Source organism: Streptopelia decaocto (genome assembly GCF_964273445.1).
Source record: "Streptopelia decaocto genome assembly, chromosome: 1".
Taxonomy (NCBI): domain Eukaryota; kingdom Metazoa; phylum Chordata; class Aves; order Columbiformes; family Columbidae; genus Streptopelia; species Streptopelia decaocto.
In genome coordinates, this window is record NC_138663.1 from 181,228,856 (window position 1) to 181,246,134 (window position 17,279).

General features: G+C 37.1%; 1 protein-coding gene across 1 annotated transcript in view; it reads right to left on the minus strand.

Annotated features, from left to right (window-relative positions):
• The window catches only part of ZC3H13 (zinc finger CCCH-type containing 13), a gene marked incomplete at its 5' end in the record, with an annotated part of 49,515 nt that extends 32,808 nt beyond the window's left edge, over nucleotides 1–16,707 (minus strand). Inside the window, 4 exons of the mRNA XM_082043240.1 lie at nucleotides 4,137–4,248; nucleotides 9,605–9,714; nucleotides 10,151–10,273; nucleotides 16,390–16,707. Coding sequence (XP_081899366.1) covers nucleotides 4,137–4,248; nucleotides 9,605–9,714; nucleotides 10,151–10,273; nucleotides 16,390–16,707 — 663 coding nt within the window. The remainder of the gene's footprint in view (nucleotides 1–4,136; nucleotides 4,249–9,604; nucleotides 9,715–10,150; nucleotides 10,274–16,389) is intronic.
• Between the last annotated feature and the right edge of the window lie 572 nt (nucleotides 16,708–17,279).

Here is a 17,279-nt window from a genome sequence, read left to right on the forward strand (position 1 = left end):
TTAATTCCCTTGTACTATCTGGAAAATATATTTCCTTCATATCCTTATAAACTTTCTTGTACTTAACACAGGTTGTTTTTTTTTTCTCTCCCTTAATAAGCCAAGAATAAAATAACTCAAGCTTCTAAAGGCCAACAGCATGTCTTTCTTGTACTTGCAGATGCTGTCTCTGCTTCAACCAAACTTGTAAACTATTTCTCTGCAGACTCTTAAAAAAAAGCATTTACTACATAAGAAACAGTAAGCTTTCATAATATTATTTAAAAAAAAAAAAAATATATATATATATAGATAGTCCTAAGAGTAAACAACAACTTAGCAGACTATGTCTATGCTGTTTTCAGGTATGTGCTCACAGTTAAACTATTTACATGTGTTGGATAGACGATTACAGACTAACGTTGACATTCAGGAGAAATGCTACTTAAGAAAGGAAGAAAAATACAACATTACGGATGAATTCTGTAAGATTTTATTGAATTTTAATGTGTATTTAAGTTGAAGTTCCACAGCTCATAAGATATAATCAGTACTCTACAGCACAAGACTTGATGTCTACTTGAATAAACTATAGCCAGAAGAATTTGGCCAGAAAGAAAAGGACTCATCCAGTCTGCAAAACATGCTTCTAACCAAGAAGTGTTATTTTGCCAACAATGATGGAGAGAATATTTATAAGACTCCTAAAATCTACAGTTCTCACAATGCAGAGGCTTCAGTTTCAGCCTTATCAGCAATACAAACTAATAAAAAAAATGCAGATTTCTTTATATCTGGAATAAGCTAACATATTGCAGCTAGAATCTTTTGGGCAAGCACAGTATGATTTTGCTCTACGTATAATAGCTTTATAGTGTAAACTACTACCACACTACCCAAACATACAATAAAATGAATCTGAAGTTTTCCTGAAATAAACAGGCATTGTTTCCATTTCAGAGATGGAAGATAATGCTGACTTCCATTTCCAATGGAGATACTCCAAATCAGTGACAAAAAGCACAATTATGAAACAATTGATACACATTCCGTACAAAAACCTTTCCTAAACATACATTTATTCCCACTACTTCTCCCAAATCACACACACCTCCCAGATAGTACTCTAGGTAATACTACAAATACTACAAAGTAACTGTCTCCTCATAATATGGGAGAAAAAAAAAAAAATCAAGATAAAAATTTCTAACTAAACACAATAATGGAAGGAACCTTATCTAATTATTTGTATAATAACTGATACACTAACATCCAGTGCTGAAATAATTCTGAACACAAATCTGAGAAACACAGAAACAACCGAGTTCAATGTAGTTGTTCATGAAACGCAGCATATTGTCTCTGAAAATAACAGTACAAGACATGAAGGAAGAATAAGGGATATAGTGTATAAGCTGTCCATATAGGAAGTTTCTTCCTAAATATATCCAGGTTGTACTAGTTATCTTACATCTCCAAAGAACAAGCAATCTATTCCAGAAAGATTTGACATTAGTTATACCGCCTCAGACTTTTGTGGAACCTGTTCAGGTTTTTGACTGTATCTTCTGGAAATCAGGTAAAATGGTCATATAGAACATAAACAGCATTTCCCTTTGTTATTTTCAAGTTTGACACTCTCTCTACTGGGATAAAGTATGAATATGACGCATCTAATTTGCATTCTCTCAACCACACATTACATGCATTCGCCACATATCCTTTCTTTTCTCCAGTCTCCTCCTCACCTCCTTGCCCACTTCAAAAAGACCTTTTGACTGTATTTTCTTGCATACAGGTGATCACAACCAAACAGTATTTCAAATAAAACTGGACCATGGATTTCTACAGCATGATATCAATAATTTTCTATTCCATTTTTATATATCTGAGCATTTGTTTCTGCAACTGTGACTGCACTTTGAACAGATGGTTTCATTGAGCTGTCCACAATAACTTATTTTTCTACTGGATGATTTCAGTTACTTTGACAATAATTGTTCATTATTTGTTTCAAATACTTTCTTCACTGTGCATTACCTTTCACTTGTCAACACCAAGTTTCATCCGTCATTGTACAGCCAAAAACTTTCCCCAATCCCTGTTGTACTTCTCAGACTTCAGTAACCTCAACTACTGTTTTCATATCTTCTGGAAAGTTTGATATTTGGGATGCCCAACATTTTTTCCCACATTCTTAAAAAGTTATAACTCTTTTGATGAAGCACTATAGCATCATCTGTAATTTGATCTTTTGAAATCAATCTGAAAATTTCCCCTTAGCTGGCTTCTAAATCTGAGAACATTAGACTTGCTATTCTTTGACTGTCTCTGTGCCTCAAAAGCCTTGTTTCAAAAGAAGCTATTTAAAGTTTCACCTGTATCAGATAGTTCTCTTTGCCACTACTCTCCATTTTTCCAGGCTGGCAGCCTGGTGAAGCACAAATATTGTCTGCAGGAATAGTGTTGCTTTTTTTTTTTTTTTTTTTTTTTTAAAATAACACACAAAAAACACAGTTATGAAACTTTTTATGGCACAAGCTACCTTGCGTTATATCAAAACAAAATTAATGCTGCTTATCCAGCTACTGTTATGCCAAAAGCTTTAATAAGAGATGGAAAAGTCAGATATTCGATCTCCAACATAATAGCAGCTCTAATGATGGAACAAGATTTTTGTTAGCAGTTCAGTCACTTCAGTCTTCTGTCCTTCCAGATATCCCGCTTCTTTGTGATGCAATTCTTGACGACACCCCCTCTTCATCTATTTGTTCTAGAATATTTTCTTTCCATATACCACATTTTGAGAGTTGCCTCCATGCAACTAATACAAAAGCTCAGTGGTTTCCTCAGCCTTCTGTTTTATGAGACTGAAGCAGAGTAATTTTTCCTCTGCAGTGTGTTTATCCTGTAAATAATCCTTTGGTACTTTAACAGACCCACTAATTCTCCAATCCTTTTTAATTATTGCTTCCAGTTCACCTTTACTTGGGCTTTAGCTGTTTAAAAGTATTTTATTGGTACATTCATAGAACACTATAAAAAGCAGGGTTAACTAATTGAAAGTAAGAATTACATCAAAATTAGAATTGTACCAGGAGACAAGAAGTTACGGTAAATTTTTAATGACGGTTGGAAAAAAACACTTTTCCCACCAACCATGTACTCAATAACTGAACAGTTTATTCAAACTATTAGAAAATAAAAGAAACACATTTAAGTAAAAGAGTAAAAAGAGTGAAAGTTTATACTAATTAACAGCAACTGAAAACATGATTGGAAGATAAGCCATTCTGTTAATTTAATTATAGCAGCTGCTGTTGATTTCTTTACACCTGACATAAAAATTCATTTTATACAGTAAGTAGGAACAAACCCGAGACGGGGGAAAAAAAAAAAGGAATGCTGTTAATAACCTGCAGAAGCAAAACTGATTTTTCACAAATAAAAACTTTTAATCATTATTCATATGAAGACTGTCTTAAAAAACATGATGCAGGAATACACCGGTGCTATTGTTACAGAGGTATAGGGTCACACTACCAACTCTGTCCCTATTTGTAACATCAGTGCAGGAACAGATAACACAATTTTAGAATGAGTTAATTTCTGATATTTGAGGGGTTCGAGGTTGCAGAAAGATGCTTAGAAAATGAGAACGATAATGAATTAATCTTTTGCATAATCTGTAAGTGAGCAGTTGGGATGGCTGATGAGTATGAGGAAGAAGGTGAAATGAACCAGCACAACAGTAAAAATCAAATTTGGGATGAACAATTGAAGTCAGGGTGCATGTGAACAATGGATATGAGTAAGTGTCAGGGGAAAAACAGTGGATGATTGGAACAATAGTTAATACACTTCCTTTGTAATAATCAAAGAGTCTGCACTATTATTAAACACGTTTATCAGTACTCATAACATATTTTAGTCTGTGAAATTTATAAAAAAAACTTTGTGGACTAAAAGATCAGAAATTGCTGCAAAATATAATAATTGTTAAGACACTTCACAATGAAATTTTGCCACATGCTACATACAAAATGATCAAGTCATTAAGACATTTTAAATATTACAAGTCACCATGATCAGGTTTCTAGGACACACTGCCCAATTGCTACTGAAGGATTCTGGAGTCCTGCAAACTCCATTCTTACCCTAACAGGAGAGGATGATTCCTCTGTACTTCGTTTTTGTGGCTCTGCCTCAACATCTTGACGTTTATTCTTCATTCTTTCCCGAAGATCTCCAGTCGGTCTTTCTGGTGACCTGTATGATACAGAAACATTATATAAGCAGTTCTATACGACTGTTTTTCAAGGAATAAAAATCTGCCTTTAGTTTTGGTTTGTTTTGTTTTTTAGTATATACAAAAACATCTCAACCTCCCACCCAGAAATTAAATGAATGAATAAAAATAAATATTCAGTTCTAATGAGCTTAAGCATTCTAAAAACAAACTCTTTCAGAACATCAAGGAAGACTTGACTCTAAGAAGAAAAATGATGTGTATGTATGGTGTGACTCAGTTACAACTATAGATCACCTTCAGGTGACCCTACTGAGAACAAATCAACTTTTTGTGATCATCATACAAATGTGTTTCACAATCACTCCTACCAAGTCTTTCAAGATATCCTGAGCCTTTTCCATATTCTAAGCTGCATTTAATATACATATTTCTTATTTTTTTAGTACATATGTAAAGAATATATAAGTAATGCAGAGTCAAACTACTGTAGACTAGTAAGAAGCACAACTCTGAATACAGATGAAGTCTGCAAGTGGAGATAACCTGACCTAGGTGTCATACTCCCCTACCTTGGTGAGACTGCCACACAAAAAACACACTGTTGCAAGACCATGCACTAGAAATTCACTCTTGGAGGCCTCCTCCATTTTCTATCTTGCAATAACATAGTTATTTCATTATTTAACTTCAAAATATTGTATGAACTCTACTAGTCATGCAACTTTAAGGTATATTTTCTATAAAAGGCATTAATGTCATATAGGAAAGGAGGGGGAACATCCTATACTATTACAAGACATCTGTATAATTTTGCCCCCTCTTAGTATGGATTCACAAGTTCATTTCTCTCTTACAGGTTAAAAGATAACAACCCTCAGATTTAAACAAGTTCTTAAGGAAAGGGGATGTAGAAGCTGCTTCAAACGATCTTTCAGTTCAAGAAGACAGATTTTTCTCTTCATACAAATCTGGCTTGATATGGAGTTTGGTACTTCTGTGACAGCTGTTAGCCATAATTACAGACTCTTCTGTGAAAGGATTGTATGAAACTACTGTATATGTTCCTATCAGCCTACACTAACAAATCACAAGGAGATACTGATGCTGCCTTAGTTGAGTTACATATAATATTTGAATAATTAAATTTACATTTGTTCTGTTTTTCAGACTGAATTAGGGTTTCCATTTAGAAAGTATTGTTTCTTACATTCTCTGTCACATCATACACGAAGGGTAAACTGTCTCTCACAAATTATGCATACACAAAAAAAATCTAATTAATATGATTTCATTTTGAACCTGTGCATACTTGAAAAACAGTAATTAGTTTTCACTTCCTCTTTTGCAATGTTATCTATATTTAATTATTTAAACTGTGTCATAAAGTGTCTTAGGATCCAAGGAGAAAAAGACCAATGACTGCTCTCATTTTTAAATGCATTTAATTCCCCATGAAGTTGTAAGTACGAGTCACTCTAGATCAGAGGAAAGGTACAAAACAGAAACACGCTGCTTCTTTCAGCACTAAGAAGGATCATGTAACTTATTTGTATGCTGGATGTTATCTTCTGTGTGTGCATTATTATACCTTCTTTAAAGTCTGTGGCTTTAGCAAAGGTTAAGATTCAAGGTATGTTTTTTCCCCCCTCCTCCCATCTTAGAAAGGTAATTCCTTTGCATTACCAAAACAGTCTGAAGCATTCCAGCTATCATCTACCTCAACAAATAAACCATCTTTGAACACTGGAGTGGCAATTCAACACCTTAATTTTTAATAATACTTCAGCTATGCCACAAAAGATTTGGACTTGTGAAAGTGAAAAATAATTTGAAAGGCAAAGAAGTCACAGATAATGTACTGGTAACATTGGTCTTCAAGAGAAGAAATTCCAGAAAAAAAAAAAAAACAACAAACAGTAGCTGAAGGAGAGAGCAAGAGAATTTTCATGTACATTCTAGATAGACACTTGATATTTCAATACTTTAGTTTTTTTTAACGTTATATGCTGGAGTGAAAAAACATTTAAACCATTTCACCCTCAACTGGTGCCTTTTTCAGTTTGGAGGGGAAGAAAAAACTAATTTTGTTAAAATGTTGTTCAAATCTACTTAAATATTACTGAAGCTATCAAGAAATCACAGAAATGAAAAAAGCTATAGCTTCAGAGTTGGGGCTTGTTGACAGTTTTATGTCTGGTTTTGAGGTTATATTTTCAGCTTTATAACACTTTATAGCTACACCAAAATTGTGGTAGCCATCCTACTGCTCCCCGCAAAAAATGACAAGATCATAACCCCCCAAAAAGTCTAACACAATAAGATTTAAAAAACTATCAAATTTTCAGAAATGATTGTTCAGGAAGCGATGACTGCTTTCAGATACTTTAGCTTAATGAACATTAAAACAAGCTGGCCTCCTAGCTGATTTTTCTTTCAGGTGTACCACAATTTTAGTTTTTACACAATGGCTTCTTTTCTACATAAATTTTCCCGCCGCCTCCCTCCAAAAGGGACCTTTGGTTATTCCATGTAATGCACAGTGCTGAATTTCAATAGATAACTACAATTTTACTTCTGTGATTTAAGATGATGTGGCTACTATGAAACAGGTAGAACCTTTCACACAAAAGGCTCCACAGCATTATCTCTGTATACTGAAAGAAGAAAACTACTCAACAAAAGATTTCTCTTTAATGACTTCATATTTTGTGCTGGGGACATCCTTTAAATAAGGCTTAAAATGTACAATTTTGTAATTTCAAATTTTAAGCAGTGCAGTTCCTGCAACAGTTCAGTTCTCCATATTCAGTAGCTTTGATAAGAAATGAACATTCACAACAGGACCTCCATTTGCTTCTGTACCTCTTTCAGGAACAACTCCCTAACAACAGACACACGTTACAACACACCTGAGAATATCTGTTTGTATGTGTGTGCACATGTACATGTATAGGCAGATGACAATCAGTGTACAATGTACATATTATAACTGAATGCTCATGAAACATTGTCCAGTGTTTCACTTTCCCATACAACAATATTTGCACCTTGCAAAATGTATACATTCTTACCTAATATTACTTCTGGTTTGATTACTTTTTTAAACCCAGTGTAATGATCCAGAACAAAGAGGATCAGATAGGCTAAGAGAGGGACACTACAATGGCACAGATCCTGACGATAGTATAAGAGAACCAGCAGGACGATGCCAAGCAACCAACCAACAATCAAGAGAGCAAAATTCCTTGTGGGACAGCAATATTTACACACAGCTCTTCCCTTGTTAGCTTTTCCTTACTTTATATGCCCGGAAGACTACCAGGTCTGTTACTGAATTCTTAATATCCTCATCAGGATAGCTTTTTATATTAAAAAAATCTAGGTTTTATTTTTATAACAACAAGAACGAAATGCTAGGAGAGGTAGCATTAATACTGAGATGGAGTTATAACAAAACTAGATTTAAGAGTCTTTTTTCATACCTTAGAGTCATGTTTTCCTTCTGTCTGTCAATGTTCTGAACTATGGGAGGCATCATGGTCAGACAAAACCATTAAAAATCAGATTTATTTAAGAGAGGTATGAAATTGGAAGGTCAATAGAGAAAGGCAATAAGACATGCTTTGTCCTTCCAAACCTCTTGCAAAGCAGACAAAAGACTTCACCAGCAGGCCTGACTGAACACACATACATAAATCGCCATTATGTTGTCCCAGGTAATTTAACAAGAATACTGCTTGAACTGAACTGATGCAGAAGTAGCATTAGCTGAGCTTGCAAGAAACCAATTAAAATTGCATTCAAAATACTTGAATAACATTTGTAAAAATCTCTGTAATGTTAAATGGCATGAAAATGCCAACATTTCGTTATGTATATAAAGCAGGTTTTTCTGTACCTGGCCAAGAGCTATCACTAGAAACTTCTGAAAACTAGTATGCTTTTTTTTTTTATTTGTCTGTTTTGGCATGTGTGTGGGGGGGTGGGTAGGTAGGGGCCTCCTCCCCCTTTTCAGTTTTAAGAACACCTTTATTAAATGCTGAATGTATCAGACAAATATACAGCAAAATCTGTCCTTTGACTTTTTCATATAGTGCTAGTAAAAAACAGCAATAAGAAGTAGTAAATCAACATTATTCTTAAATGTCAGTGGTGACAGTGAAGCAGAAACAAAGCTTAGGTCATTAAAAGAAATGTGACTTTTCTTCAAATGACCAAACAGAACTGTGCACTGAGTGTTCCAAACACTGAAATCAAGGAGAAAGTGACATTCTAAACGTTTTTAAATTTAATCTCCACCAGTAAATCACTCTTTTTTCCCCATTTGGAATATTCAGTACAAAACAGAGTAAAATCTTTATGCACTGAAAGAAATATTAAGCTCAGTGACATATTTTGTATCCCAGCTGCTACCATCTTAGAAGCAATGGAAGATCCAACAAGCAAAGTCAAGATCATCCTGAGATTATGCCACAGGAACAGGAAAAAGAATCAGAAACAGAACCCTAACCTCATGGCCACCTTCCTCTTGTTACTTTTTACTTTGATGCTTCAGTGTGCCCATCCATAATCTAGAAGTACCACTGTCATTACTGTAGCATTATGAAGTACAGTTGTTTGTAAAATGTGAAGTCTTCATACAAACAGGTACTATACTAAAACTCTACTATCTTTTTGTCCTTTATAGGAAGAATATTACAAACTTACTGCCACATTTAGTTCCAGTTAAGTAAGGTATTATGTCACACAAACCACAGTCAAAAAACTGCAATTTTAAATTACAGTAATATAAGAACAGGAAGACAATAAAAAATATCTTATGAAAAATGAAGAAACTTTTTGGATCTCTTCCTATGATACAGGATATCTGTTCTACATCTGACAGATAGTCACAAAACTACGTTTTGAAAAGAAGTGTTTTCTTACAACAGGAGAGAATGGAGAGACATTCATCAAACTATAGCAAAGGCAGAAGGACTGCAAGTATGTGAGTACTGCTGTAAGTAGTTGCAAAACAGCATTTTAGTAAAGGATAGAAAGGCATATCAGAAGCTGCAGTGACACTATGCAAAAAAAAAAAAAAAAAAGTTTTAAGGTATGTCAACCCATTTCAAGTAATATAAGAAGTTAATCCACATCCAGCATTCATCTTTTAAAGCTATATACACACAAAAATCCTGGGAAAACCCACTGCAAATTGCCAGATTAATTCTTTAAACAGCTTCACAATGCAATTGGTTACCAATAAAGCATACCATTAGGCACACCACAGCATTTCACTTTAAAAAAAATTTAAAAAAACACAACAGAAGACAGTTGAAAAAGCTATTTTCCTACAGCATGTGAAGAATTCAAAGTGAGTTCTTGATTTACCTTCTATAACTGCTGCTATAGCCTTTACCTCGTGGTGAAGGGCCATGTACGAATCTACATGTGTTCCCATAGAGGCAGTTGCCAGTCTTCAGCCAGTTACGGCACTGTGTCTAAGAGACAGACATTACTGGGTGAATTTCACACTCATTTCTGGAAATACCATTGGTGTGAGTGTGGCAGAACAAACAAATGACTCCACATTATCTCCCATATATCTGTACTTTTTGTCCATCAGTAATATAACTTATTAAAAAAAAAAAAAATCAACAGTGAGCATCAGGTCTGGCAGAGAAAAACTTAGGTTGGTGGAAATACTATTAATATGTACAATACTACTGCTCCTCTCCAGAAGCTGGGACAACACACGTTATTTGAAAATTCTAGTATTAGTATGTTGAACATCCAAATGTTAAGTTCTTTTCACTTTCACTAACATTAGTGACATCTGAGTATCTGGTAGTTGTGAGCTACTCTTTCCCACCACCTAAATCCTGGAAAAGAAGATACTGGGGTGGGGAGAAAAAGAAGAACACTTTTACAACTCACCTCTGCAGTACTTCCAGTGCTGGGTCCAAGCCTTTCAAACACACTGGGTCTTCGGGATGTGCTATCAGATATGGTCTTGGTATTTTCCACTGTGACCTTCCTTCTAATTTTTGACATTTTGTACTACTTCAACCAAAAAAAAAAGCAAAACTGTAAAATCCTTCAGTCTGGGGCTATTGACACTGAACTCACATGAACAAAACAATATGATATAGGTTGTAAGAATTGCTGTAGAGGTGATGAAGAAATAAAAAGTAGTCATAAATGAGTGAAATGTATCTAATAGCAAAGAATGCCTCTGATTTGAACTAGTCAGCTGAACACCAGTAATGACAACTTTTTGTTTTACTTTATGACTTGGTTTGGATTCTTCAGCTCCTTTTCGGGAAAGGTCCTATGACATGTTATTCATTTAGGTAGCAAACACCACACAGAATAAATGCATTTCTTCTTCATGTTTTTTTTGTGCCTCAACTCAAGTGACCTCAAGTGAAAAGAACCTTTAATGTTACTACACCAGCCTCCCAGGTTCTGACCACTACAAATGACTCCCATTTTCAGAAACTCCAAAATCAAGACGTCAATTTTCCCCCCTCTTTGTTTTGTGTCACAACCTATTGAAAACCACCTTGATATCATCCACAGTCTATGTTTGTTTCTGATTTGTGTTCTACAACTATTTGGAACCATCTGAGTTTAGGAAAAAACAAACAACAAAACAAAACAACCCACACCACAATAGTGATACACTTCTTAAGCTTCTCTAGAATAACTCCTTTTCATTAGGAAAAACAGATTTTGAAGCAAATATAGCATAAGTTTGATAAATAAGAAGTCACAATTCACCTTACCTGAGAAAGGAGGGAGTTATTGGATATAGAAAGAAAGCTATATATATATATTTAAAAAAAAATAAATATATATATATATATAGAACACTGAGAAAGGTTGTAGAAAAAAAGCAAAATGAGCTCCAAAAATTACTGTCCATTCTTTAAGTGCTACTTGTTCTACACAGAAATAAAATCAATTCAGAAAAATCTGTCAGATGATGGACAATTTATACACAGCTCAAAAACCACCTCTTTGTTGTACTGCAAAGTGTCACCATTCTATAGCTCCTTAGTCAGTATAACACGATTAGCCAAACACTAATCTCCTACCCTTCTGCTGTCTCTTCTAGTCCTATCCGCATGTCACTGTGTTTAGAGCACACACACTTCAGGCAGTTTCTCACACACAAAGTTACAAATCATGCAAACCTCATCCACAGAGTCAGAATAATACAAATTTCAACTAACCCTCACCAGATTGGATCAATACAAATTTTCACTGATCTGACCAGCAATATGTTCCCATAGCATTCAGATTGTAAGGTTTCATTCTACAGAAAAAAAGTATAATGTATAAATGTGGGCAAACATACATAAAATGTAATACTACTGTAACTTACATTTTACACTTGACACTTGATAATACCTGCTATTCTCATGTACTTTAATGAAACTTCCATTATCTGAATCCTATGGTTACTTCAACGACAAGACCTCCCTAAAAGACTGACACTTGTACACTTTCTACAAACAAAAACCCTGTGCTGAAGCTCTTGCTAAGCATTTTAGCTCTTTATAAGCAAGAGAAACAAAGAAAGCTTACACTGCATACTTGAGAGATTTCTCAGTTCTAGCGACTACTTCTCCAAGCCTTTGATTATCTGAAGAATTTTATTCACAAGTAAGGTTCAGATAACCAAGACATGAACCAAGATGCTTGAGGGGGTAAAAGTTAACCATGTGATGCACACCAGACATTAAAAACAATGGTTAACATCAATTAGTGGAAGCAAACAGTGAAACAGTAGAATTTGCCAGTAGTAGGAAATTATTTGGGTTAGTAAAAACTGTGAATAATAGAGATTTCCAGAAAGATCTAATTGAGTTAGAAAATTGAGTAATACAACAGCAGATGAAATGCAAATAAATACAATGTAATGCACACAAGGAGAAATGATTTTATCTAAATACTTGATGAGTTCAAATTAGTCCAGTCTTCCAAGAAAAATAATTAGGAGTCATTGTGGACAGCTCAATGTGCAGCAGTAGTTATAAAGTCTGACAGGACAAATCATTAAAGTTAGAAAGCAAAACAATACCACATCTCACCTAGCTGAGCACCCTTCCATTTCAGGATTGTTTCCCACTGTATTTCAGCAAAAAAAACCCACTGAATTTGTAAGGTTTCATGCAGCTACACCCTTTAATAGAGGATAAAAAATGACTGACATATACAAAAGCATTTTAGTAAGACAATCATATACCAAATACGGAATTTGATTCAAGTATTTACGGTAAAAAGAGTCATACCTGAAATAAAAAGGGTTAGAAGAACGGCACTGGCAACGGCATAGGGAGAGGGTTCAACGCACGAAGGACAGATAAAATGAGTGCTTATAATACATAAGTACATACACACTGACATGATAGCTGCATACAAATACAAAAAAAAAAAAATTACATCCACTTTGTCTGCCAATTTTAATCTCCTTTTATTCTCAAAGAAACAGAGACAAAACACCTTGTTGTTGTTGTTGTTATTACTTTCTACCCAGCAAATAGTACCTTCTTGGAATTAACTCCTATAGGAAATTGTGATGATGACTAGGCTTAAAGGATAGTTTTAAACATGGACAGGGATAAAGAGCTAATATCACAATAATGGAACACATAATTTGATTCCAGCTACCTACTTCCCTATATTTTGTCTGATAATTTCCTATAAGGAAATTAAGAGAATATCATCCAACCCTGGATCTTCCAAAGGCTGTAAAACTCCCTATTTTAAATAAAATAAAAACTTGGTATCAGAAAAGAAAAAGCGTACTATTTCAGGAAGCATTCTGTCAATTCTGTCCTTACATTCTAACCCATACCCACCAGTTTGCCATTAAAACTTGATACTTCATTAACAGAAGAGATATTTCATGAGAAGTTATTCTAAGCAAACAAAAATGGCAAGCTGTGACTGCACAGCATATTACTTTCTGTATGCACGTATTACCAGGATAGTGTCAGTCCTGCAATCAGTACTGTGTTAAATTTCACTGTTAAGTGAATATAGCTGTTATACAGGCTGCAGGATTAGAGTCCAGACACATTATTCAGTGAAAATTCCTCAGTTTGTCTCTCTGCCAAACACTACATTTGAGAGACTGTACCTGAAAATGCAGTCACTCCCATTTTAATTCTTCAAAGACCAAGTTGGAAAAATAAGGACAGTATTAAAACAATATTGCAGTTGAAATCTCAGATGCACAGCAGCGGTTTTAGATTACTGACAAGCTTTCTTGCTGTAAGAGGGAAAAAATTGTTTCATTTCTAAATTTTTCAGACTGTGCATTAATGGAGAATCAAGAACAATTTCAATGGAATAAACCATAAAAATTCCCATCCATTGTTCAATTCTCCGACATTTTCATCTTACGTTTCTTTATCCTTGATGATCACAGTCCTCCTATCAATCCCACACTGATGGCCAGTGCAACAATTTTTCTTTCCATCAAACACCTGTGTTTCTGAACTACCATCTCCTTATCAAACACTGATGTGGATTAAACAGTACTGAGTATCAGTGTGGACAGAGTCTTGAGCACTCATATTTCAACATTTCAAATAATTACTACTATGACTTTAAAAAAAAAGTTTCTAAGTAGAAAATTATGTACTTCTGCATTTCAGGTACACGACATTGCTAAATCCATTAAGGGGTACTGAAGTGTCAGCAACTTCTGAAACAGCTTACTACCATCATGCAAAATTAATTTCACACTCCTAAAATAAATTCTATAGCTAAGATTTCAACTGTAAAGTTTAATTTTTCCATACATAAATAAGATCTAAACGAATCTTTAATAATAAATTAGAAATATTTTAATACTACCATAACATACACACAGATGCACCTATGTTAGTCTTCAAATGGAGTAACTTTTCTAGGGTGAGAGAGAATATGTTAATGGCATCAATTATACTACCATTTGAAGGAAAATGCAGGGAGTTTCAAAAAGACAGACTAAATCTGAAACCACTATGTCTTTGAAATTGGGTCCACCTTTTTGAAACACCCTGTATATCTCAGAATGTTACTTCGTGAATAAATCTTAAATGCAGACAGACTTGAGTAAAGTGAGTATACCTAGTGGGCACTAACCATGTAACTGAAATCAATGGAGCATGATATGATTTACACAATATTCAGTGAAACTCTACTTTTTTAATATCAGTACTCCTACATTTTGGTGTCAAGCATGCTTAACATTTTTCTTCAGTAGAAGTATAATATTACATAAGCCACAATCAAAAGAAACACATCTGAAACACGTGCTTTTCTAATAGAAAAACCTAACCCAGTCCTCTACAAAAATTAATCTTCCTTCCACAGGAAAACTAGAAACTGCAAGGTAACACAACAAAAGCAAAGTTCACAAAAAACTGTAAGGAAATAAAATCTCTTTAAGAAGTCCAAGACATCACTAGTAAGCATGTCAATGTCTGTGCATGCATATCTGCATGCCACACACAGGCTGAGCATTACGTCACTTAAGAAAATCCTAACTGTGGATAAATAATATATCTTTTAAAACAATAAGCAAAATGTTAATTTTAAAATCCTACAGAAGTTCACATATAAGCCGATTATAACACACTAGGATAAATACCTGTTGACAACTAAATAACACCTTGGAAAGAGGAAAATATCAGTGCTGCCCCTCACTTTTCCAAATAAAGTTTCTACCTGAAAATGTTTTGTTTCTGGTTACAGTGTTAATGTTTCCATGGCACAATACTAATAAAATAGGGATATCTGAAGGACCTCCACAGGTTTTCTACCTAAAAGTAATGTTAAAAAAAGGCAAAACCAACTTTAAAAAACAGTCAAGTACTGGTTGCACATTTATGCAATGTCAGTCTAGTACTCTTCAACTCTCACAGAGAAACCTGTTTGACAAAAAACTAGAAATTATTTCAAGTTTTCTTTAACAACTCCATGCTGCTAACCCATCACCATATTAACTTGAACCTATCCCTCTAATTTAACATTTGGTATTTCTCCATTTGCAGTAATAAGCAACTGCTAATTATGTTTTCACAAATATAAAATCATGGTTGGCTTCCTATGTGTAAATAAATAAAATAAAAAATCAGGCCCTATTATGACAAAAGAAAGTATACAGTATTCTATAACTTGTCTAACAAAGTCCCCATGCTCAAAGAAGATGTTTTACCAGACTAAGTAGACTGGTGCAGACAGATTCAAGTTCAATCAACCTTCATATCGAGTTTGTTGGGTACATGTCATCTCCAATCTGTAAACTGGATCACCGCATTAGCATGTTATCACACTCAAGCAGGCTGAGAAGCTGGGCATATTATCTTGGGCACAGCCATGTATAGCCACACTTCTATAGTTTTCAGATACACTCAGTTAATGGGCTGATTCTGTCCACTCCTGTCTGTACCGTGTTTCACCACCAGAGCAAGATGCCATAAGGTCCTGGTTGCTAACCCACTATCTGTCAAAACTTGTTCTTCAAGCAGCGTTACAAAAGGCTGACAAGAAATCAATGGTGGAGTGAAAATCCAGCAGAGAAGACAAGGGTGAGGGCCTAAGCAGACCATCCATAACACTAACCCAAGATGCCCAATCTACAAGTTCTGGAAGGGATGGAAGTTAGCTTGTAGCTGCTATCTAAAGAAATGGTGACAAGTGAATGTATATAAGCGAAATTAGTAGTTCCCCTAAGCACATAAAGCAGAAACTTTTTTACTGCCAGAAAGTGGGAGAAGAGCCCCACCGAAGTGAAAAAAAAAAAACAACAAAAACAACAAAAACCACAAGACTAACAGGGAAGATCCAAGTACACGGGCGGCAGGCTCCAGCACGGCCGCTGACTGACAGAACTGCACCCCAGCAAACGTCCGCCGGCGGGCCTCCCCCAGCTCTCCCGGCCGGCCTCTCTCCTCAGAGCCTCCCAGCCGCGCAACGTGCTGAGCTGCAGCGCCGCCCTTCCCCGCAGCTCCGCTCCGAAGGCCGAACACCCCCGAGCCCAGTCGGCCCCGGTCCCCCAGGCCAGGGCGGGGTAAAGGGGCGCTGGGACCCGCCACGCCCACTCCCGCCTCTCCTCCCCTCACGGCCCTCCCCTCCCCCACCCTCTGTGCCCCCGGCCGCTCCGCCGCACTCACCTGCTCCTTCCGCTGCCGCGCCGCTCCCCGCCGCCTCCTCCGCCGCCGCCCGGGGCGGAGAGGGTGGGAGGGGGCGAGGGGGGAGTCCGTCCTCCCGGGCCTGAGCGCGGAGCGACACGGAGAGGAAGACGAGGAGCGACACACGCTCCCGCAGCCCAACGGCGCCCGCCGCCCTGCCCCCGCGCGCCGGGGCCGCTGGGTAACCGCCGCCGCCAGCGCCGCGCGCACCCTTCCCGGCAGCCCCCGCGCCGCCCGCCGCGCCGCCGCTCGTGATGACGTCGCAAGGGGAGGGCAGGGCCGCAGTGGCGGTGCCAACATGTGGGTGGGCGGGGAGGCGGGAACACCCGCGGCACAACACCGCCCCAACACCGCCCAAAACACCGCCCGCGCCTCCGCACGGGACTTCGGCCCGAGCGGCTGCGCGATGGTTGGTGCAGAGTCACAGAATGTCAGGGATTGGAAGGAACCTCGAAAGATCATCTAGTCCAATCCCCCTGCCGGAGCAGGAACAGCCAGATGAGGTTACACAGGAAGGTGTCCAAGGGGGTTTTGAATGTCTCCAGAGTAGGAGACTCCACAACCTCCCTGGGCAGCCTGTTCCAGTGCTCTGGCACCCTCACCGTGAAGAAGTTTCTTCTCATATTTAAGTGGAACCTCCTGTGTTCCAGTTTGCACCCGCTGCCTCTTGTCCTGTCATTGGTTGCCCGAGCTTCGACCGTGTCCAAGGCGTTTGCCCGGACTCTGTGGGTTTGCCAGTCCACCTGAGCCGGTCAGGATTGTGGGGATGGTGAATGGTGTGGCTGATACAGAGAAGAGAATCACAGAATGGTTGGAGTCCAAAGGGAACTTTATAGGTCATTTAGTCCAAGCCTCCTGTCACAGGCAGGAAC